Source organism: Globicephala melas, chromosome X, assembly GCF_963455315.2.
Source record: "Globicephala melas chromosome X, mGloMel1.2, whole genome shotgun sequence".
Taxonomy (NCBI): Eukaryota; Metazoa; Chordata; class Mammalia; order Artiodactyla; family Delphinidae; genus Globicephala; species Globicephala melas.
Genome location: NC_083335.1, coordinates 115,769,377 through 115,791,499, shown reverse-complemented (window position 1 = coordinate 115,791,499; position 22,123 = coordinate 115,769,377). Strand labels below are relative to the sequence as shown.

Here is a 22,123-nt window from a genome sequence, read left to right as displayed (position 1 = left end):
GGGATGTTTTAGTAAACGCTTCCACCGTGGCTTCAGAATGTTTTTCTTTCCCTTTAGGTGCATACTGCTTGGGTAGAAGGCCTTAAAATCGTTCCTATCAGGCTCTGAATATTAGCTTCCAATTTGGCCAACTTCTGACCATAGGGCTACTTTAGAAAAAAAACAAACAAACCTTTTTGAGTATCTTGTCCGGTTTCAGCTGGTCAAACAGTAAATATTCCCAGCATATTGAACTATCCCATGGCTACAAGAGGGGTTCTCAGAGAGGGTGCAAAAAATACTACCCTCTCGAGATGGAGAGCCACTCCCAAAAATAACCAAAGGAAAGAGAGACTTACTTCCTCTGACAGCTGGCAACAGACGGTATTTCTGTCTGGTTATATGTTTGAGGTCCCCAACCTGACAGTTGCCCAGGCAAGTTCTCAGGGCACAAAATGAGACAAACAAGAAGGCAGTAGCTGTTCCTGGGAGGGAAAGGATTGATAACCAATGTGTTTTCCTGCCAATGTAGAAACACTGGAAAGGAAGGGACAACGTGAAATTTTCCCTTCCTCTCTCGACCAGGCTCCACAGATTTTGGAGAGCTGACCTTGGTAAGAATTCTTACCCTTTTGCCAGGCTTCTGCCAGTTTTCCCAGGATGCCGTCTGCAGGATTCGGAGTGAGTGGGGTGTCCCAGTGGGTTCCATCCTGGTCACTAGAAACTGTAGAGGAGGAAGAATAACTTTCCCTCTACCCTTCAGAGTGAGTGCCTGGCTGAGACCCCTTTCCTCTAGGGCACCTCGTAAGGGGATAAGGTTATCTCAGGTGGTTAAAAGTTCTCCACTGTGGCCACTGTAACTCAGGATTATCTTTGGTAAGGTTAACCTTAAAACAAAATTTTATTCACCTGAGGCCTCATACTGGACCCAGTCTGGTTTCTAGGTCAAACCCAGTGTGTCCTGGACTAGGTCCGGTTTCTAAGTTGGACCCAGTCCGTCCCCAGACCCATTTCGGTTTCTAAGGCGGAACCACTTTGTTCTGCACCGGGTCCAGTTTCAAAGTGGGACGGACCGAGTTTGTCATCGGACCTGGTCCGTTTTCTAAGTCGTCCTGGTCCTCGTCCCGTTTGTAAGTTGGACACAGTTCGTCCCCGGAACCGGTTCGGTTTCTAAGTCGGAAAAAGTCCAATTCTGGCCAGTTTCTGGACCTAGTCTGGAAAAAGAAACCCTCGAAGTCCGAAAGCTCATAACGTAAACGCCGGAGCTGGGATCCAGCCTCCGAGACGGACTCGCCCACCTCCCGAGGCAGCGAGCAGGCAGCCGGTCAAGGGGCTTCACAGGTACCTCTGCTTGTTTGCTCAGTGCTCCTGGGGGCTCCTTTGGTTCCCTGTTCTGACATCAGAACTATTAAAAGATAAACTGAGGCATATTAAAAATTCTTAGAGTTCTTCTGAGCAAAAATCAGTTTGAATCGGGCAGGGCCACATCAGAAGTGGTTAGGGGTGCTTCTCTGACAGGAGCCGGGGGAAAGACATATAGAGACCATCCAAAAGCAAAGTCAGTAAATTATTAATTGGCTGTGGCTTCAAGCCTAGTTGGCTGTTTGTGATTGGTCATTCTTAGCATTTTGATTTCATAACCTTGACGCATTTACAAGCTTAGATTTCAGTTTGCTTACGTGGGCTTCTACGGCATTATGGCCACCTCCGTCTAATGGCCTTGTTTAATTAATTTAACAGGATCCTATATTTAAACCTCTCACAAAATAGTCATTTACCGGGTCAACTTCCTCTGTCAGCTAATTTTACTGAGTGGATTTCTCTATAACTGTAGCTATCCTCTTCCAGGTCTTTGGGGTTTTTTGCCTCAACTGTTAGAATCAATATTACTTTAGGTTTAATAGTTTCTATCTTATAAAATTTTTTAAAAATCAGCACAAACGTGAAAATAAGAAGGCAAGGAATAAAGAAGGTCTTTTAGCTTTACTTTTAGGCCTGGGTTGATAGATATGCACCAGGCCGGAATTGGTGTTTCATTCATTCATTCAGTTTACTAGTTGCATAATATTACAGGAATACAAATTTGAAATATGTGCAGTCCTTCCAGCGGTTTGCTATGGCGATAAAACTTCTAACAACTAAAGCCATTGGTAGTGCTTTATACCCTAAATGCTGATGTCTAAGTAGGGGAAGTCCCATGAAGGTTCCTAGATGGGAGAGAGAACCTGTCTACTGGGGTTGGCTTGAGCAGGTGAGGTGGGAGCAAAAGAATATCGAGGATAGTCTTAGCACTTGATTGGCCTTTCATATGAACCTAATAGAGTGGGTAGGGTCTTGGAAAGAGGGTTTGAGATGGAGAAAGTATTAGAAGGAGGAAAAAGCATGAGGGAAAGCATTTTGGTCAGCTGTGGGGCTCATATGCAGATGAAGGTGGTACTTAGATTACTGTAAAGGTGTCAGAAATGAAGTGCTAGAAATTGTTTGCACATGGGTTAGGTAGAGAGCAGGGAAAAGTTGGATATGAGGCTCAAGATTTATTGTATAAGTACAAACTTTTTAATTTCTGTGTAGGAGTGGTGCATTAGCCCTCAGAATGTGCCTCATAGACCTTCGTACACTGTGCAACAGCTGTCCCAGGGCCCCAGCCCTACAGTGCGGAATCCACTGTGGATCTTGCTTCTCAGGGGCCGCTCCCCAACAATGACTGAGCAGGCTGGGGATACTAAGGCATGCTGTTCCAGGAGACACGAACTCCTTTGTCAGTTGACCTTGGCTCAAGAACTCCCAGACAGCTTTACTGAACCTTCCTTAGACATTAAGGGAGTCTGGGATGTTTCCACCCATGAGAAGATGGGTGTGTCAGCTCTCTTAGCCTTGCCTGGCTCCATCCGTATTTCTCTTTGCACAAGCATTTTCACTAATAAAATCTTTATACATTTAATCTCATCTTGACTTAGGACCAGGACTAACTCAAAGTGTTTAAGGGTGGCAACCTGGTTGGAGGTGTATGGCTTGGGAGATTGTCTTGAAGAGGTGTTTGTATGGCGAGCACGTTGCTTTTGTTTCGATTTCATGGGTATCTGAGGAGACTTCGGTGGGACTGGTGAAGATTATGGAGGTCTATAGCACCCCCTAGGCTACGCTGCGTGTTGGTGGTGGGGAGTCACAAAGTTTTTGACTTGTTACAAGAATGGTGATACAGATTATTTCGTATTTCAGTCATATACTATGGCTAAAATTGTATATATTATATATGACTAAAGAAAACATTATTTGAACTCTAGTTAATTCAATGTAAACTCAAAATAATGAATAATAATAATTTGGGCCTCTAGTTCTGTGCTTCTGACTCAGAACTGGTGTCTTAAGTCTCTGACAAAGACAGCTTAAAAATTCTTTTCTCCACTAATTTTTTTCCCTCAGTATCCTTTTAATACATTTTATCAGGAATTACGACATGGCCATACAATTTTGTAATTTATACTGCTCCTTCTTTGTATAATTTGTGAAAGAACTCTTATGATACCCAGAAATTACTTTAACTCAGTTTAATATTAATAATATCAATATTAATAAAGACATATGTTAAAGCATGCACCTGTTCCTCAGCTTTGTGTTATGCTTTGTCTTGCATTGAAATAATTCTGTGTTTAGGAACTTGCCGTTGGTTGCCTTGGATATCACGGTACTGTTACAACTTTAGGCTGTGACTTTGCTGCAGGTGCTATTAACGGGAGGAGACAATAGTCTGCCGGGCAGAAGCAGAGGAGGGAAAACTGGATTCCCACACATGCTGCGGCCTTGGCCACTCGCACACGTTATATGCATCTGTGAAAATAACTTATACCGGGACTACATGCAACAAATAAAGTAAGACTGCTCAGAAAGTTAACAAGAGTGAAGGGATGAGGCAGCAACAGGAGGCTGGGTGCTGACTGAGGGCACTTGAAGGGCATTGCATCGACAGCACTAAAGGGGCGACCAGGCACACTGGGGGGCAAGGACAGAGGAAGCCACCTAGAGGATCTATGCTCGTGAGAGTAAGCCAAGACTTTGAACCCAGTGAGTAGAAGGGAAGGAGGAAATGGCCAGTGGTTTTGATTCGCCTGCACTTTGGGAGAATAGGAGCGTTTAGTATCCTTTGTGGAAAGCACGCGCTTCCTTCTGAGTGACTGAGGGGTTATTTAGCAAATGCAAAACCATTCAGGCCTCTTGTCTTTACATGTAAAACTGTCCTGTCATTGTTTTATTGCTCTGGGAATATTCTAGAAAATTGGTGCCTCATTTATCCATGAAGACTTCCATTCATCTGCTAAGCCCCTGAGCACAAAGATGCATTCCAAAATTGGAAGGGGTTTAATGGATACTTTCCATCGACCTTACTGCTCTTGGATTTTGTTGGCAATATTGACTTCTGCTTATAGTAAAATGGGTTTTTCTCTAGTAAATGTTTGTTCTTGTGCAGAAAAATGTGAAAGAAACCTTATAATTCATTGTTCTCAGTAGTTTCATAAAGTTAGTCATTATTTAAATTGAGGGTGGTCGAGGTAGAAAAGTCTAAAGAACATCCGTGGTGTTCCCAGAAGAAGTATTCTTGCCAATGAGTAAAACTCAGTGAATCACACTGTTCTTTAAAAGTGCACAGCGCGTTTTGTGCAAGGAAGATAGTCTAAACGAGATATCATTTGTCTCATAGGTGGATGGAAACGAGACCAAGAGAAAAAAATAAGTGACTTAGTAACTTAACTTTACCCAGAGAGTGGAACATAAAATGCAAGATTTCAAACCCTGCCCTTCCATTTCATCTTCATCTTTGAAAAATACAGGTGAGTGTTTATTAATCATTTTCAAAGTTGACCTAGTGGCTATGGAAACAGAAAGTGGCCAAGACAGCAGTGCTGATCTGACGCAAGATTCTTTTCTTCTTCTTGCAAACATCATTAGGGTGATATTGTTTTCTTATTCATGAGCTGAAAATGTGACTTGATTCTTTTTTTCTCTCGACAACAAAGAAGAATGGCGAGGGTGTGGGGAGGTGGGCTGGGCTGGCTAGCTAGTCCGGTTTTTGCCAGCAATAAATGACAAATGCTTCCTGTATTTGAACTCTTCTGGGAGTTTCTTTCCAGTCCTTGCCTCTTCCCAGCCACCCACAGTGAATGTCTGGCCATGTGAAGGCCACCTGGCCTGAACACTGTGTTAAACCAGCTTGGCAAGGTATGACACTCCCACTCCCGTGGTAAGTGGCGTTGGGAAGAACTGTTGGCTGCATTATTCTGCAGGATGGAACACTGAGAGTGTACAAATCCATGTGCTGGGGAGATATAGGGCTACACCCCCAATCACAGGTGACTAGTAAGCCCATCTGGCTCTCTCCGCCCAGGTTTCCTGGGCTGACCACTCTTTGAGCCTCTGGTAAAGTGCAGAGGGGAGCCATGTGTACCAGCAATGGTCTCCTCTCATCTGCCACACCTTCCCTGCTTCCTCTGGGCTTCCAGGATGCCACACTCATCTGGTCTTCCTCCTACCCCAGCCGTGTGCTTCCTGCTCCTTCTCTGCCTCTGCCTTTCCCTCTATCAGAGTGCCAGAGGCTGAACTCTGCCAGGTGGCTGGGGATCACACTAACTACCAGGAGTCAAGACTTTAGAATTCTCTGTGTGTGTGTGTGTGTGTGTGTGTGTGTGTGTGCGCTATATTGTATGTATTATATAATATACTCATATAGTATTCAAAGCCATATATGTATAAACATATATACATATACATATGTATTTATTTAAATTCATGCATGTATGTACACATAGATACACATATTATTTTTTTCTTCCTTTTTTTTTTGCCAACTTATTGCCCTCAAGGTCCATCTGTGTTACAAATGGCAAGATTTCATTCTTTTTTATAGCTGAATAGTACTCCATGTTGTATATATACTCCAATTTCTTTTTATTTTTAATTTTTAAAATTTTTTTAACATCTTTATTGGAGTATAATTGCTTTACAATGGTGTGTTAGTTTCTGCTTTATAACAAAGTGAATCAGTTATACATATACATATGTTCCCATATCTCTGCCCTCTTGCGTCTCCCTCCCTCCCACCCTCCCTATCCCACCCCTCCAGGTGGTCACAAAGCACCGAGCTGATCTCCCTGTGCTATGTGGCTGCTTCCCACTAGCTATCTGCCTTACGTTTGTTAGTGTGTATATGTCCATGACTCTCTCTCGCTTTGTCACAGCTTACCCTTCCCCCTCCCCATATCCTCAAGTCCATTCTCTAGTAGGTCTGTGTCTTTATTCCTGTCTTACCCCTAGGTTCTTCATGACATTTTTTTTTCTTAAATTCCATATATATGTGTTAGCATATGGTATTTGTCTTTCTCTTTCTGACCTACTTCACTCTGTATGACAGACTCTAGGTCTATCCACCTCATTACAAATAGCTCAATTTCGTTTCTTTTTATGGCTGAGTAATATTCCATTGTATATATGTGCCACATCGTCTTTATCCATTCATCCGATGATGGACACTTAGGTTGTTTCCATCTCCAGGCTATTGTAAATAGAGCTGCAAAGAACATTTTGGTACATGACTCTTTTTGAATTATGGTTTTCTCAGGGAATATGCCCAGTAGTGGGATTGTTGGGTCATATGGTAGTTCTATTTGTAGTTTTTTAAGGAACCTCCATACTGTTCTCCACAGTGGCTGTATCAATTTACATTCCCACCAACAGTGCAAGAGGGTTCCCTTTTCTCCACACCCTCTCCAGCATTTATTGTTTCTAGATTTTTTGATGATGGCCATTCTGACTGGTGTGAGATGATATCTCATTGTAGTTTTGATTTGCATTTCTCTAATGATTAATGATGTTGAGCATTCTTTCATGTGTTTGTTGGCAGTCTGTATATCTTCTTTGCAGAAATGTCTATTTAGGTCTTCTGCCCATTTTTGGATTGGGTTGTTTGTTTTTTTGTTATTGAGCTGCATGAGCTGCTTGTAAATTTTGGAGATTAATCCTTTGTCAGTTGCTTCATTTGCAAATATTTTCTCCCATTCTGAGGGTTGTCTTTTGGTCTTGTTTATGGTTTCCTTTGCTGTGCAGAAGCTTTGAAGTTTCATTAGGTCCCATTTGTTTATTTTTGTTTTTATTGCCATTTCCCTAGGAGGTGGGTCAAAAAGGATCTTGCTGTGATTTATGTCATAGAGTGTTCTGCCTATGTTTTCCTCTAAGAGTTTGATAGTTTCTGGCCTTACATTTAGGTCTTTAATCCATTTTGAGCTTATTTTTGTGTATGGTGTTAGGGAGTGATCTAATCTCATACTTTTACATGTAGCTGTCCAGTTTTCCCAGCACCACTTATTGAAGAGGCTGTCCTTTCTCCACTGTACATTCCTGCCTCCTTTATCAAAGATAAGGTGACCATATGTGCGTGGGTTTATCTCTGGGCTTTCTATCCTGTTCCATTGATCTATCTTTCTGTTTTTGTGCCAGTACCATACTGTCTTGATTACTGTAGCTTTGTAGTATAGTCTGAAGTCAGGGAGCCTGATTCCTCCAGCTCCTTTTTTCGTTCTCAAGATTGCTTTGGCTATTCGGGGTCTTTTGTGTTTCCAAACAAATTGTGAAATTTTTTGTTCTAGTTCTGTAAAAAATGCCAGTGGTAGTTTGATAGGGATTGCATTGAATCTGTAGATTCCTTTGGGTAGTAGAGTCATTTTCACAGTGTTGATTCTTCCAATCCAAGAACATGGTATATCTCTCCATCTGTTTGTATCATCTTTAATTTCTTTCATCAGTGTCTTATAATTTTCTGCATACAGGTCTTTTGTCTCCTTAGGTAGGTTTATTCCTAGATATTTTATTCTTTTTGTTGCAATGGTAAATGGGAGTGTTTTCTTGATTTCACTTTCAGACTTTTCATCATTAGTGTATAGGAATGCCAGAGATTTCTGTGCATTAATTTTGTATCCTGCTACTTTACCAAATTCATTGATTAGCTCTAGTAGTTTTCTGGTAGCATCTTTAGGATTCTCTATGTATAGTATCATGTCATCCGCAAACAGTGACAGCTTTACTTCTTCTTTTCCGATTTGGATTCCTTTTATTTCCTTTTCTTCTCTGATTGCTGTGGCTAAAACTTCCAAAACTATGTTGAATAAGAGTGGTGAGAGTGGGCAACCTTGTCTTGTTCCTGGTCTTAGTGGAAAGGCTTTCAGTTTTTCACCATTGAGGACAATGTTAGCTGTGGGTTTGTCATATATGGCCTTTATCATGTTGAGGAAAGTTCCCTCTATGCCTACTTTCTGCAAGGTTTTTATCATAAATGGGTGTTGAATTTTGTCAAACGCTTTCTCTGCATCTATTGAGATGATCATATGGCTTTTCTCCTTCAGTTTTTTAATATGGTGTATCACGTTGATTGATTCGCGTATATTGAAGAATCCTTGCATCTCTGGGATAAATCCCACTTGATCATGGTGTATGATCCTCTTAATATGTTGTTGGATTCTGTTTGCTAGTATTTTGTTGAGGATTTTGGCATCTATGTTCATCAGTGATATTGGCCTATAGTTTTCTTTCTTTGTGACATCCTTGTCTGGTTTTGGTATCAGGGTGATGGTGGCCTCGAAGAAGAGTTTGGGAGTGTTCCTCCCTCTGCTATATTTTGGAAGAGTTTGAGAAGGATAGGTGTTAGCTCTTCTCTAAATGTTTGATAGAATTCGCCTGTGAAGCCATCTGGTCCTGGGCTTTTGTTTTTTGGAAGATTTTTAATCACAGTTTCAATTTCATTGCTTGTGATTGGTCTGTTCATATTTTGTATTTCTTCCTGATTCAGTCTTGGCAGGTTGTGCTTTTCTAAGAATTTGTCCATTTCTTCCAGATTGTCCATTTTATTGGCATAGAGTTGCTTGTAGTAATCTCTCATGATCTTTTGTATTTCTGCAGTGTCAGTTGTTACTTCTCCTTTTTCATTTCTAATTCTATTGATTTGAGTCTTCTCCCTTTTTTTCTTGATGAGTCTGGCTAATGGTTTATCAATTTTGTTTATCTTCTGAAAGAACCAGCTTTTAGTTTTATTGATCTTTACTATCGTTTCCTTCATTTCTTTTTCATTTATTTCTGATCTGATTTTTATGCTTTCTTTCCTTCTGCTAACTTTGGGGTATTTTTGTTCTTCTTTCTCTAATTGCTTGAGGTGCAAGGTTAGGTTGTTTGTTCGAGATGTTTCCAGTTTCTTAAGGTAGGATTGTATTGCTATAAACTTCCCTCTTAGAACTGCTATGGCCGCATCCCATAGATTTTGGGTCGTCCTGTCTCCATTGTCATTTGTTTGTAGGTATTTTTTTATTTCCTCTTTGATTTCTTCAGTGATCACTTCATTATTAAGTAGTGTATTGTTTAGCCTCCATGTGTTTGTATTTTTTACAGATCTTTTCCTGTAATTGATATCTAGTCTCATGGCGTTGTGGTCGGAAAAGATACTTGATACAATTTCAATTTTATTAAGTTTACCAAGGCTTTATTTGTGACCCAAGATATGATCTATCCTGGAGAATGTTCCATGAGCACTTGAGAAAAATGTGTATTCTGTTGTTTTTGGATGGAATGTCCTATAAATATCAATTAAGTCCATCTTGTTTAATGTATCATTTAAAGCTTGTGTTTCCTTATTTATTTTCATTTGGATGATCTGTCTATTGGTGAAAGTGGGGTGTTAAAGTCCCCTACTATGAATGTGTTACTGTCGATTTCCCCTTTTATGGCTGTTAGTATTTGCCTTATGTATTGAGGTGCTCCTATGTTGGGTGCATAAATATTTACAATTGTTATATCTTCTTCTTGGATCGATCCCTTGATCATTACGTAGTGTCCTTCTTTGTCTCTTCTAATAGTCCTTATTTTAAAGTCTATTTTGTCTGATATGAGAATTGCTACTCCAGCTTTCTTTTGGTTTCCATTTGCATGGAATATCTTTTTCCATCCCCTTACTTTCAGTCTGTATGTGTCTCTAGGTCTGAAGTGGGTCTCTTGTAGACAGCAAATATATGGGTCTTGTTTTTGTATCCATTCAGCCAATCTGTGTCTTTTGGTGGGAGCATTTAGTCCATTTACATTTAAGGTAATTATCGATATGTATGTTCCTATTCCCAGTTTCTTAATTGTTTTGGGTTTGTTATTGTAGGTCTTTTCCTTCTCTTGTGTTTCTTGCCTAGAGAAGTTTCTTTAGCATTTGTTGTAAAGCTGGTTTGGTGGTGCTGAACTCTCTCAGCTTTTGCTTGTCTGTAAAGGTTTTAATTTCTCCATCAAATCTGAATGAGATCCTTGCTGGGTAGAGTAATCTTGGTTGCAGGTTTTTCTCCTTCATCACTTTAAATATGTCCTGCCAGTCCCTTCTGGCTTGCAGAGTTTCTGCTGAAAGATCAGCTGTTAACCTTATGGGGATTCCCTTGTGTGTTATTTGTTGTTTTTCCCTTGCTGCTTTTAATATGTTTTCTTTGTATTTAATTTTTGACAGTTTGATTAATATGTGTCTTGGCGTGTTTCTCCTTGGATTTATCCTGTATGGGACTCTCTGTGCTTCCTGGACTTGATTAACTATTTCCTTTCCCATATTAGGGAAGTTTTCAACTATAATCTCTTCAAATATTTTCTCAGTCCCTTTCTTTTTCTCTTCTTCTTCTGGAACCCCTGTAATGCGAATGTTGGTGCGTTTAATGTTGTCCCAGAGGTCTCTGAGACTGTCCTCAGTTCTTTTCATTCTTTTTTCTTTATTCTGCTCTGCAGTAGCTATTTCCACTATTTTATCTTCCAGGTCACTTATCCGTTCTTCTGCCTCAGTTATTCTGCTATTGATCCCATCTAGAGTGTTTTTAATTTCATTTATTGTGTTGTTCATTGTTGCTTGTTTCATCTTTAGTTCTTCTAGGTCCTTGTTAGATGTTTCTTGCATTTTGTCCATTCTATTTCCAAGATTTTGGATCATCTTTACTATCATTATTCTGAATTCTTTTTCAGGTAGACTGCCTATTTCCTCTTCATTTGTTAGGTCTGGTGGGTTTTTATCTTGCTCCTTCATCTGCTGTGCGTTTTTCTGTCTTCTCATTTTGCTTATCTTACTGTGTTTGGGGTCTCCTTTTTGCAGGCTGCATGTTCGTAGTTCCCGTTGTTTTTGGTGTCTGCCCCAGTGGCTAAGGTTGGTACAGTGGGCTGTGTAGGCTTCCTGGTGGAGGGGACCAGTGGCTGTGTTCTGGTGCATGAGGCTGGATCTTGTCTTTCTGGTGGGCAGGTCCACCTCTGGTGGTGTGTTTTGGTGTGTCTGTGGACTTATTATGACTTTAGGCAGCCTCTCTGCTAATGGGTGGGGTTGTGTTCCTGTTTTGCTAGTTGTTTGGCATAGGATGTCCAGCACTGTAGCTTGCTGGTCGTTGAGTGAAGCTGGGTGCTGGTGTTGAGATGGAGATCTCTGGGAGATTTTCGCCATTTGATATTATGTGGAGCTGGGAGGTCTCTTGTGGACCAGTATCCTGAAGTTGGCTCTCCCACCTCAGAGGCACAGCACTGACTGCTGGCTGCAGCACCAAGAGCCTTCATCCACACGGCTCAGAATAAAAGGGAGAAAAAGTAGAAAGAAAGAATTAATAGAAGTAGAAAGAAAGGAGGGAGGGAGGGAGGAAGGAAGGAAGGAGGGAAGGAGGGAAGGAAGGAAAAAAAGAAAGAAGGAAGATAAAGTAAAATAAAATAAGATAAAATATAATAAAGTTATTAAAATAAGAAAATTTTTAAAAGAAAAAAATAAAAAAATTAAAAAAAAAAACAACCGATGGATAGAACCCTAGAACCAATGGTGGAAGCAAAGCTATACAGACAAAATCTCACACAGAAGCATACACACTCACAAAAAGAGGAAAAGGGGAAAAAATCATAAATGTTGCTCTCAAAGTCCACCTCCTCAGTTTTGGATGATTCCTTGTCTAAAGGTGGGAGGGAGGGAAAGAAAGAAAGAAAGAAAAAAGATAAAATAAAGTTATTAAAATAAAAAATAATTATTAAGGAAAAAATTAAAAAGAAAAACAAAAAATGGACAGATAGAACCCTAGGACAAATGGTGGAAGCAAAGCTATACAGACAAAATCTCACACAGAAGCATACACATACACACTCACAAAAAGAGGAAAAGGGGAAAAAAATTATAAATCTTCCTCTCAAAGTCCACCTCCTTAATTTGGGATGATTCGTTGTCTATTCATGTATTCCACAGATGCAGGTGCATCAAGTTGATTGTGGAGCTTTAATCCCCTGCTCCTGAGGCTGTTGGGAGAGATTTCCCTTTCTCTTCTTTGTTCTCACAGCTCCCAGGGGCTCAGCTTTGGATTTGGCCCTGCCTCTGCGTGTAGGTCGCCGGAGGGCGTCTGTTCTTCGCTCAGACAGGACGGGGTTAAAGGAGCCGCTGATTCGGGGGCACTGGCTCACTCAGGCCGGGGGGGGGGGGGGAGGGAGGGGCACGGAGTGCGGGGCGGGCCTGCAGCGGCAGAGGCCGGCGTGACGTTGAACCAGCCAGAGGCGCGCCGTGCGTTCTTCCGGGCGAGTTGTCCCTGGATCCCGGGACCCGGGCAGTGGCGGGCTGCACAGGCTCCCCGGAAGGGGGGTGTGGATAGTGACCTGTGCTCGCACACAGGCTTCTTGGTGGCGGCAGCAGCGGCCTTAGCGTCTCATGCCCGTCTCTGGAGTCCGCGCTTTTAGCCGTGGCTCGTGCCCGTCTCTGGAGCTCCTTTAAGCAGCGCTCTTAATCCCCTCTCCTCGGGCACCAGGAAACAAAGAGGGAAGAAAAAGTCGCTTGCCTCTTAGGCAGGTCCAGACTCTTTCCCGGACTCCCTCCTGGCTAGCCGTGGTGCACTAGCCCCTTCAGGCTGTGTTCACGCCGCCAACCCCAGTCCTCTCCCTGCGCTCCGACCGAAGCCGGAGGCTCAACTCCAGGCCCCGCCCACCCCGGCGGGTGAGCAGACAGGCCTCTCGACCTGGTGAGTGCCGGTCGGCCCTGATCCTCTGTGCGGGAATCTCTCCGCTTTTCCCTCCGCACCCCTGTTGCTGTGCTCTCCTCCGCGGCTCCGAAGCTTTCCTCCTCTGCCACCCGCAATCTCCACCCGCGAAGGGGCTTCCTAGTGTATGGAAACCTTTCCTCCTTCACAGCTCCCTCCCACTGGTGCAGGTCCCGTCCCTATCCTTTTGTCTCTGTTTATTCTTTTTTCTTTTGCCCTACCCAGGTACGTGGGGAGTTTCTTGCCTTTTGGGAGGTCTGAGGTCTTCTGCCAGTTGGTGTTCTGTAGGAGTTGTTCCACGTGTAGATGTATTTCTGGTGTATCTGTGGGGAGGAAGGTGATCTCCACGTCTTACTCTTCCACCATCTTCCCGGAAGCCCCTCTCCAACTTCTTTATCCATTCACTCATCAATGGACGCTTATGTTGTTTCCGTACCTTGGCTATTGTAAATAATGCTGGAGTAAACATGGGAGTGCAGATATCTTTTTGAGTTAGTGTTTTCGTTTTCTTTGGTTAAATACCAAAAATGGAATTGCTGGATCATAAGATAGTTCTATTCTTAATTTTTTAGGAAACCCTCTTACTGTTTGCCATAGTGGCTGCACCACCAACAGTTTACATTACCACCAACAGTATACAAGGGTTCCCTTTTCTCCACATCTTCACCAACACTTGTTGTTTCTTGTCTTTTTGATAATAGCCATTCTAACAGCTGTGAGGTGGTACCTCATTGTGGTTTAGGTTTGCATTTCTCTGATGATAAATGATGCTGAGCATCTTTTCATGTAGCTGTTGGCCATGTGTATGTCTTCTTTGGAAAAATGTCTATTCAGATCTTCTGCCCATTTTTAAATTGGATTGCTTGTTTTTTGTTTTGTTTTGTTTTTTGTTTTGTTTTGCTATTGAGTTGTATGACTTCTTTATGTATTGTGGATATTAGCCCCTTATCAGATATGTGACTTGCATATATTATTTTCCATTCGGTAGGTTGCCTTTTCATTTTGTTGATGGTTTCCTTTGCTGTGCAGAGCTTTTTTGTTTGAGGTAGTCCCATTACTTATTTTTGCTTTTGTCACTTTTGCTTTCTTGTGTCAAAAAATCATCTCCAAGACCTCTGTTAGGGAGCTTACTGCCTATGTTTTCTTCTAGGAGTTTTATGATTTCAAGTCTTATGTTCAAGTCTTAATTCATTTTGAGTTAATTTTTGTTTACGGTGTAAGATAGTGGTCAAGTTTCATTCTTTTGCCTGTGGCTGTCCAGTTTTCCCAATACCATTTATTGAAGAGACTTTCCTCTCCCCATTGTATATTCTTGGCTCCTTTGTCATAAATTAATTGACCATATATGTGTGGATTTATTTCTGAGGTCTCTATTCTGTTCCATTTATCTATGTGTCTGTTTTTATGCTAATACCATACTTTTTTGATTAGTATAATTTTGTAATATAGTTTGAAATCAGAGAGTATGATACCTCCAGCTTTGTTTTTCTTTCTCAGGATTGCTTTGGATATTTAGGGTCTTTTGTGCTTCCATACAAATTTAAGGATTGTTTATTTCTGTGAAAAATGCCATTGGACTTTTGATAGGGATTGCATTGAATCTGCCTATTGCTTTGGGTAGTATAGACATTTTAACAGTATTAATTCTTCTAATCTATGAGCACGGAATATCTTTCTATTTATTTGTGTCTTCCTCAATTGCTTTCATTAATGTTTTATAGTTTTCAATATACAGGATTTTTACCTCCTTGGTTAAATTTATTTCAAGGTATTTTATTCTTTTTGATGCAATTGTAAATGGGATTGTTTTCTTAATTTCTCTGATATTTTGTTATTAGTGTATAGAAACACTACAGATTTTTTGTGTATTGATTTTGTATCCTGAAACTTTACTGAATTCATTTATTAGTTCTAACAGTTTTTTTGATGGAGTCTTTAGGTTTTCTATGTATAATATCATGTCATCTACAAATAGTGATAATTTTACTTCTTCCTTTCCAGTTTGGGTGCCCTTTATTTCTTTTTCTTGCCTATTTGCTCAGGCTAGGACTTCCCATACTATGTTGAATAAAAGTGGCAAGAGTGAGCATCCTTGCTTTGTTCATGATCTTAGAGGAAAAGCTTTCAGGTTTTCACTGTTGAGTATGATTTTTTTAAAAGCACATCTATGTGAGTTGTATAAACTGTATGAAGATGTGTTGCACAGAACTGAATCTCCACACGAAAGTGATAGCCACAGTTTACAGAGTACTCATTCTGTGCTGAGCAATGTGCTAAAGTACATTCTATAGATTTTCTAATTAATCCTTATACAGGTTTCCTCTGCTATCCAAAAGTCAAGTGTTCCTATGAAACTTTTTGTAAGCTGAAATGATGTAAAGTGAATAAGCAGTTACCTCAGGACACATCTTGCTAATGCCTGCAAAAATAAATTGAGATAAAGCACAGATGCTCACAGACGTAGTTCAGGGCTGTGGTGGCTTGCTGCTGAGGTGCTGTGTGTAGTTCCTGAGGAAGGAGCTTGGTGGTACCAATCTCATTGCTCGGGGTGCATGCTCCCTCTATAAAGGCTTGCTGCAAAACAAATGCTAAATGCTATTTTCACATTTTCGCTTTTTTTCATAAAAGCAAACATCCTCTTCATATTTCCTTAAGTTAGTGAAAACGGGTACTATTGTAGGTTTTTTTTTTTAGAGTAAAGTGGCATAAAGCAAACTTTCGAAAAGCAGGGGACCCCTGTAATAGGATTAATTAGAGGTACGTACTTTCACCATGGAAATGCTGGAAATGTGGAAACTGAGGCCTAGAAAGGCTAAGACGTTGGCTGAGGTTTGTATATCTAATATGACTAATCTAGGTTTGTTTCTCTCTCTCCAAATATAGTTCTCTTAACTAGAGCAGATTATATAACTGATAAACTGAGTGGTGATTGGGATATACCAGATCCTTTCACACATTTAATTTTTCTAAAAGGATATCCAGATGGTAGAGTAAGTTGAATCAAAATGAGCCAAGTCATACAAGGCTTTGGCATGGGAATAACTACTATGGTGGCCTGGTCTTATGATGTCTTGTGTCCATCAATTACTTGCTGTGGGGAAAAGGACTTCAAAAAGTGGTGTATTTTCCAGGCTAGTAGTTCAGGTAATAAAGGACTGCAAACATTGAGTTTAGACAATAACAGGAGAAACAAGGTGAAAAAGTACGGTTCTCAGTTCTAGGGTCCTGGAAATCCTCAGGTGGATAACGGAGGTCCAGGGCAGACAAATTCTGTGAGCTATAATATAATAGTGGTCTCCAAACTTATTTGTTTACATAGCACCTCAGCAAAAAAATGGTAAGACTATCCATATATGCCTGTGTCTTTGTATGTCTATACATGTTTACAGATGATGTACATATACTAAGAGATCTTTAAAGAGACTTAAATTTAGTAAAATTTTGTGAAGTAATGGATGAGTGTTGTCTCATGGTTTTAATGTTACTGAAAAATATAGTAGTGGTTTGTTTTTGTGGTCTGGGTATTTAGTTTTTTAAATATTTTGCAAATTCTGATGGCTTCATGCTACCATTAGCCAACTTCTAAGGGGCAAAATATAGTTTTGTGGTAAGACTGATGGTTAACCGTAATGGGTGTTAATCCATATTTAGGTAGTCTTAATTTGACTTTATGTGGCTGATTTCTCCTCTGGTCTGATTGTATCAGTATTTTTCAAACTGCATATTGTAACCTATTGGATTATAATATTAGTAATAACAAATATTATTTTAAATAAAATATAAGAGAAAATATCAGAGTATATTACTAATAAGTATTGTTTTGAAAAACTATTATTTCAGTTATATACCTATATCCATATATATGTGTATATTTACATGATTCTATATACGTATCTAAATACTGAACCATGATGTAAAATGTGACATACAAACACTTTTGAAAATATTGAATTAGATCATTATTGTTTTTACCCAGGAGTTGTCGCCATTAAAGAGGTTATACTAGGGGAAGGAGAAGCGTAAACTCTACCATTTTCTTGCCTTTCTCTTGTGCTTGTATTGCTTTGCATTATTTTCAATCCTTGATTCCACTGCACAGAGCTTTTTAAGCCATTCGTGTGTTCTATGAGAGTTCATTTAGTAACAACTAGAGAATATAATCTGTAAATTCACTTAAGGCACATATCAACTGCAACAGAACAAAAATATTGCAGGTGCCCTACAGACTGTTTGCACACTCTTTTCCCTCGGGAAGTTTTCAGTAGCATACCTGGTTCATGACCTTCAGGCATCCTAAGAGAAAGCACTAATGACAATCTTTATATGACCTATTAGCAAAGCTGAATTTCTTTCCTATTATTTTAGACAAATACATATATATATATATATATATATATATATATATATATATATATTTAAAATATCTATTTATTTATTTGGCTGGGCCGGGTCTTAGTTGCGGCACGCAGGATCTTCGTTGCAGCATGTGGGATCTAGTTCCCTGACCAGGGATTGAACCTGGGCCCCCTGCATTGGCAGCGTGGAGTCTTAGCCACAGGACCACCAGGGAAGTCCCTAGACAAAAATATACGTAAATAAAAGTGCTGATGTTTTTCTCACTCACCCCAGTGGATCGTCTAGGGTCATGCCCCGTGGAGCATGTCCCCTACTTTGTAGACACTGACTCATAGGCATGGTGGTCAGGGGTTGCACCCCCTTCCTTCCGTTTTGACCTCATCTCACAGCATTCTTGTGCTTACCTACCTTCTCTAGTCTAACCACACTGAACACACCAAACAAGTTTCTGCCTCAAGACATTTGAACTCAGGGCATTAAGAATCATGGTTCTTATTACCGTGATCCTTATGAGGCTGTCTCCTTGTCATCATGTAGGACTTATCCCAAATTACACCCTCTTTAAAAGGCCTTCCCTGATCACTGTAGTTTACATAGCCCCCTTCTTTCTCTCCACAGCCCCCATCCACTCTTTATTCAGTTACTCTCTCATTTCTTTATTTGTTTTCACAGAACTTATCACTATCAGTTTAATGCCCTCCCAGTTCTCCTTTAAGCCCCTCTAGAAAGGGACTTTGTCTGCAGTTCAGCCCAGCCTGCCCAGAATGTTGCTGGGGCTTTAAATATTTGTGGAGAGTGTCAACAACTGGGTCAACATTTCTCCTGTCCCCCTGCTTCACTTGAGCCAGTCCCTTTGGATCTTCTCATTTGTCTATGAAAACGGGTCCTCTCTATGATACCCTTTGGCAGAGACACTGTATTACGAAGGAGGCGTTGGTTGTAGGGTGAGCCAAATTCTGTGAGAACTCCCTGGAAGGAATGTCCATGATCCAGCGGGGTTGGGTAGGGGTGCTGATCCTGGAAATCCTAATGGCTCATGTCTGGGAACAGAACGATCAGGGCCACCTATGCATTGAGAACAGAGACCTACAACTGCAGATGTATTATGCTGTTAGTTCTAGAGAAGATCAAATTTTTGTGTCTCATAGACAGTTTCCATGATCAGAAATTTGATCTCCAATTGAAGATGTTTTCTTGAGACACAATTAGTAGAGACTGCTAAATTTTATCCCTATAGACAAAGTATTACAGTCTTGACGTGGGGTTATTCAACTGTACCAGAATGTCTTACCATCCCACCTCATGTCTGGCACTCAGTATACTCTTAGTAGGTATTAGTTAGATGAATAAATAAACATAGCCACTCAATAGAAGCTGGGTCTGGCCTGCCTATGACATTATTCAGCTGTGCAATCTAGATCAGGGTTTGGCAAACTACAGCCCAGAGGCCAAGCCCAAGCCACCACTAGTTTTTGTAAATAAAGCTTTATTGGAACACAGCCATGCTCATTTGTCAAAGTACAGTCATCCCTCGGTATCCTTAGGGGATTAGGTCCAAGACCCCCGTGGATACCAAGATCTGAGGATGCTCAAGTCCCTTATATAAAATTGCATTGTACTTGCATATGACATACACACATCCTCCCATATACTTTAAATCATCTCTAGATATAATACCTGACACAATGTAAATGCTATGTAAATAGTTGTAAATGCAGTGTAAAGGCTATGTAAATAGTAGCCGGTGTGCAGCAAATTCAAGTTTTGCTTTTTGGAACTTTCTGGAATTTTTTTTGTGTGTGGATATTTTAGATCTGTGATTGGTTGAATCTGTGAATGTAAAAACCACAGATATCGATGGCCAACTGTATTGCCTCTCACACTACAGTGACAGAGCTGAGAAGGTGTGGCAGAGACCATAGGGCCCACAAAGCCTAAACTATTTACTATCTGGCCCTTTACAGGAAAAGTTTGCTGAGCCCTGGGCTAGAGAATCTCACTTAACTTCTCTGGGCATTGATCGTGTCATTTGTAAAATGAGTCGAATGGACTCAGTGGTGTCCAAGAGCCTTTTAAGAACTCGTGTCTGAATTCCTTGGAATTTAAGACACTGTGTCCATAAAGAAAGCTCAGAGTGATACAGACTTAAGGTTACACTCATTGTCTTCTTAGAAAACATGTGATTTCAAGAGGTAAAGTTCTCATTAAATAGACATAAAGATTTTACCGCACACATCTTGAAGACATGCAGAGCATTGCAGGTTGAGTTCATTTCTACGGTTTGGTGTTTAGTGCTTGGAGAAGAGACTTACTATGCTGCTTACTACCATCTCACTGCTTTCCCCAACAGCTTTACTAAAGTGAAGTGTCACTTTACTTTGTAAAGTGACGCTGATAAGTGGGTTTGCTTACGATCTGTAATGCTCTAAGTGTAGGTCTGGCATATTGAGTTAAGAGGTGAAAAATAGGGGCTTCCCTGGTGGCGCAGTGGTTGAGAGTCCACCTGCCGATGCAGGGGACATGGATTCGTGCCCTGGTCCCGGAAGATTCCACATGCCGTGGAGCAGCTGGGCCCGTGAGCCATGGCCGCTGAGCCTGCGCGTACGGAGCCTGTGCTCCGCAACGGGAGAGGCCACAGCAGTGAGAGGCCCGCATACCGCAAAAAAAAAAAAAGAGGTGAAAAATAATGTTAAATATGACATTAAGATCCCAGTTGAATTTCCTTGACTTACTGTGAGGTCATTTATGGGCCAGATAAGGAAATTATTAGTTGCTACATATGGCTGGAGAAAAATTCTAAGTTAGAATCAGTTACATTATCTTGATTGGTTTTCTTGTTTTGGTTTAAATTATAAATGCTTAAATAAATAAAAGCCTCATGGATACCTTTCAAAGACTATTAGTTCTGTCAAAATTTTGTTCAGGTCATAAAGTTTGCATTGGGTATTTTTTTTCCATACTTGCCTTCCTTTTCCTTAGCTACTCCTAATACTAATGGCTGCACCCTATATCCCAGGGCACAGAGTATGAACATCGGTGTCAAATCATGTAGTCAAGGGTTCCTAACAAACTGAGCAAAAAGTAGAATACATTGATTTTTAAGTGAGGGTAAGCAATAAGTTGCAATTCAGGGACTCTGTCCCTCATTCATTAAACATTTATTGAGTGTCTATTATGTGGCAGTTCTGTGCCAGGAGCTGGAATCTCTATTTTATGTTATCTTTCATAGATTGCAAATCTATAGCTATTCAGAGATTTCACACCATGATCCCACTTGATTTTCACCCCAAATTTGGGAGGGAATCAGAAAAAGAATTCTGTCCACTGCTAAGGTTTCTGTGGGACCGCTCTGAAGGAATACCGGAATGATGGAGTAAAGAGGTCAGCCTAACCTGGTACTCCTGGAGAAGTTCCATCTTCCCTCAGGCAACTTTCTTTATATGGGATCTCAGTGTGATCTGAGGAAGGCCAAGCACCTAGTTGACCTGAGGATGGGGAATAGACAAAGGGTAGCGACCTTTCTCTGGGGCAGGGTGCCCTCTGCATAAAAGAGGACTGATTCCTAATTCACACCCTCCTCTGTTGCCCAGATCCAAGCAGGAGGCTGGGTTCTCAGCTCACAGTGAGAGGGGCCCTCTGAGTCTACATAATACCCAGATCACTTTGGTCCTTGCCTAACACCCCACTCCTGACCAAACTCAAAGAGCTTCTTCTCCTTTGGGTGTGAAGTGGTAGGATTGGGGTCTATGAAATATGAAAGTACTTTGCAAATCATCCTTCACTGTTTGATGGTGACCTGACAGTAATAGAAATAGCATCTTGGACCTGCCAAAAGGTAACTCTTTCCTTTGGATAAGAAATTCTCTCTCTAACGTCCTGATCTGTGAAATAGGGAGTTGGACTAGATTATCTTTGAGGTGTTTCCCAATTCTTACTTGCCACAATTTTTGGACTTAGGTTTGATTCCCAAATTAACTCAGTTTATACAGGGCTCACAATATAGAGATATCACTGTAGCAGGTGCTGTCACAGCAGTGCCTATTCCTATCTCCTTGGCACTCACTGTCTCTGCTGGCTTTGCTGCAAGCACCTGTCACTCTCTGCCAGAGGCTTTCATCTGGCTGCCGAGACACACTTGGCTGGAAATGCAGGGGAGTTAAACTCCCCAGGAGCGATCCTCGACTAATGCCAAATGTGAGCTGAGGAAAGATATTGCAGCACTGTTGTCTCTTGGGGGAGACATCTCTGAAGAGGGTTCTCAGTTATCCACAGCAGTAACTTGTCGGTTAATGCACACTGTTTTAGATTCCTTCCCTTCCCTCTTTTATGTCACCTCCCAAATAAACCGCTTGCACTCAGATTCTTATCTTAAGGTATGCTTCCAGGGGAACCCAACCTAGTACCAGTCCCAGACAAGTTCTACTGTGATTCATCATGTTAATTCACAGTGTCAGTTTCTTGAGGAATGTATTTTATTTGCCATGCCTAGGGTTGCCAGATCAAGCAAATAAAAATACAGGACTCCAGTTACATCTGAATTTCAGATAATATCAAATAATTGTTTAGTCTGAGTATGTCCCATCCCAAATATTACCTGGGATATATTTATACTAAAAAATTCATTGTTTATTGGAAATTCAAATATAATGGGAGTCCTCTATTTTATCTGTCATCCTTAATCCCAACTTTCATTGGGAGAATTGGGCATTACAGCTAGGCAGAATTCCAGAGCTGAGGAGAAGGTGGAGGGTGACTGA

General features: G+C 40.9%; 1 protein-coding gene across 4 annotated transcripts in view; it reads left to right on the top strand.

Annotated features, from left to right (window-relative positions):
- Positions 1 to 22,123, top strand: part of FRMPD4 (FERM and PDZ domain containing 4) — a 797,331-nt gene that overhangs the window by 28,327 nt on the left and 746,881 nt on the right. For 3 of the 4 annotated variants that reach the window (XM_060292298.1, XM_060292294.1, XM_060292305.1), the window contains exon 2: positions 4,676 to 4,805. The exons of the other annotated variant lie outside the window; for it this stretch is intronic. In XM_060292298.1, the coding sequence (XP_060148281.1) occupies positions 4,751 to 4,805 (55 nt within the window). In that variant the 5' untranslated portion in view covers positions 4,676 to 4,750. The remainder of the gene's footprint in view (positions 1 to 4,675; positions 4,806 to 22,123) is intronic. 4 annotated transcript variants of the gene reach the window in all.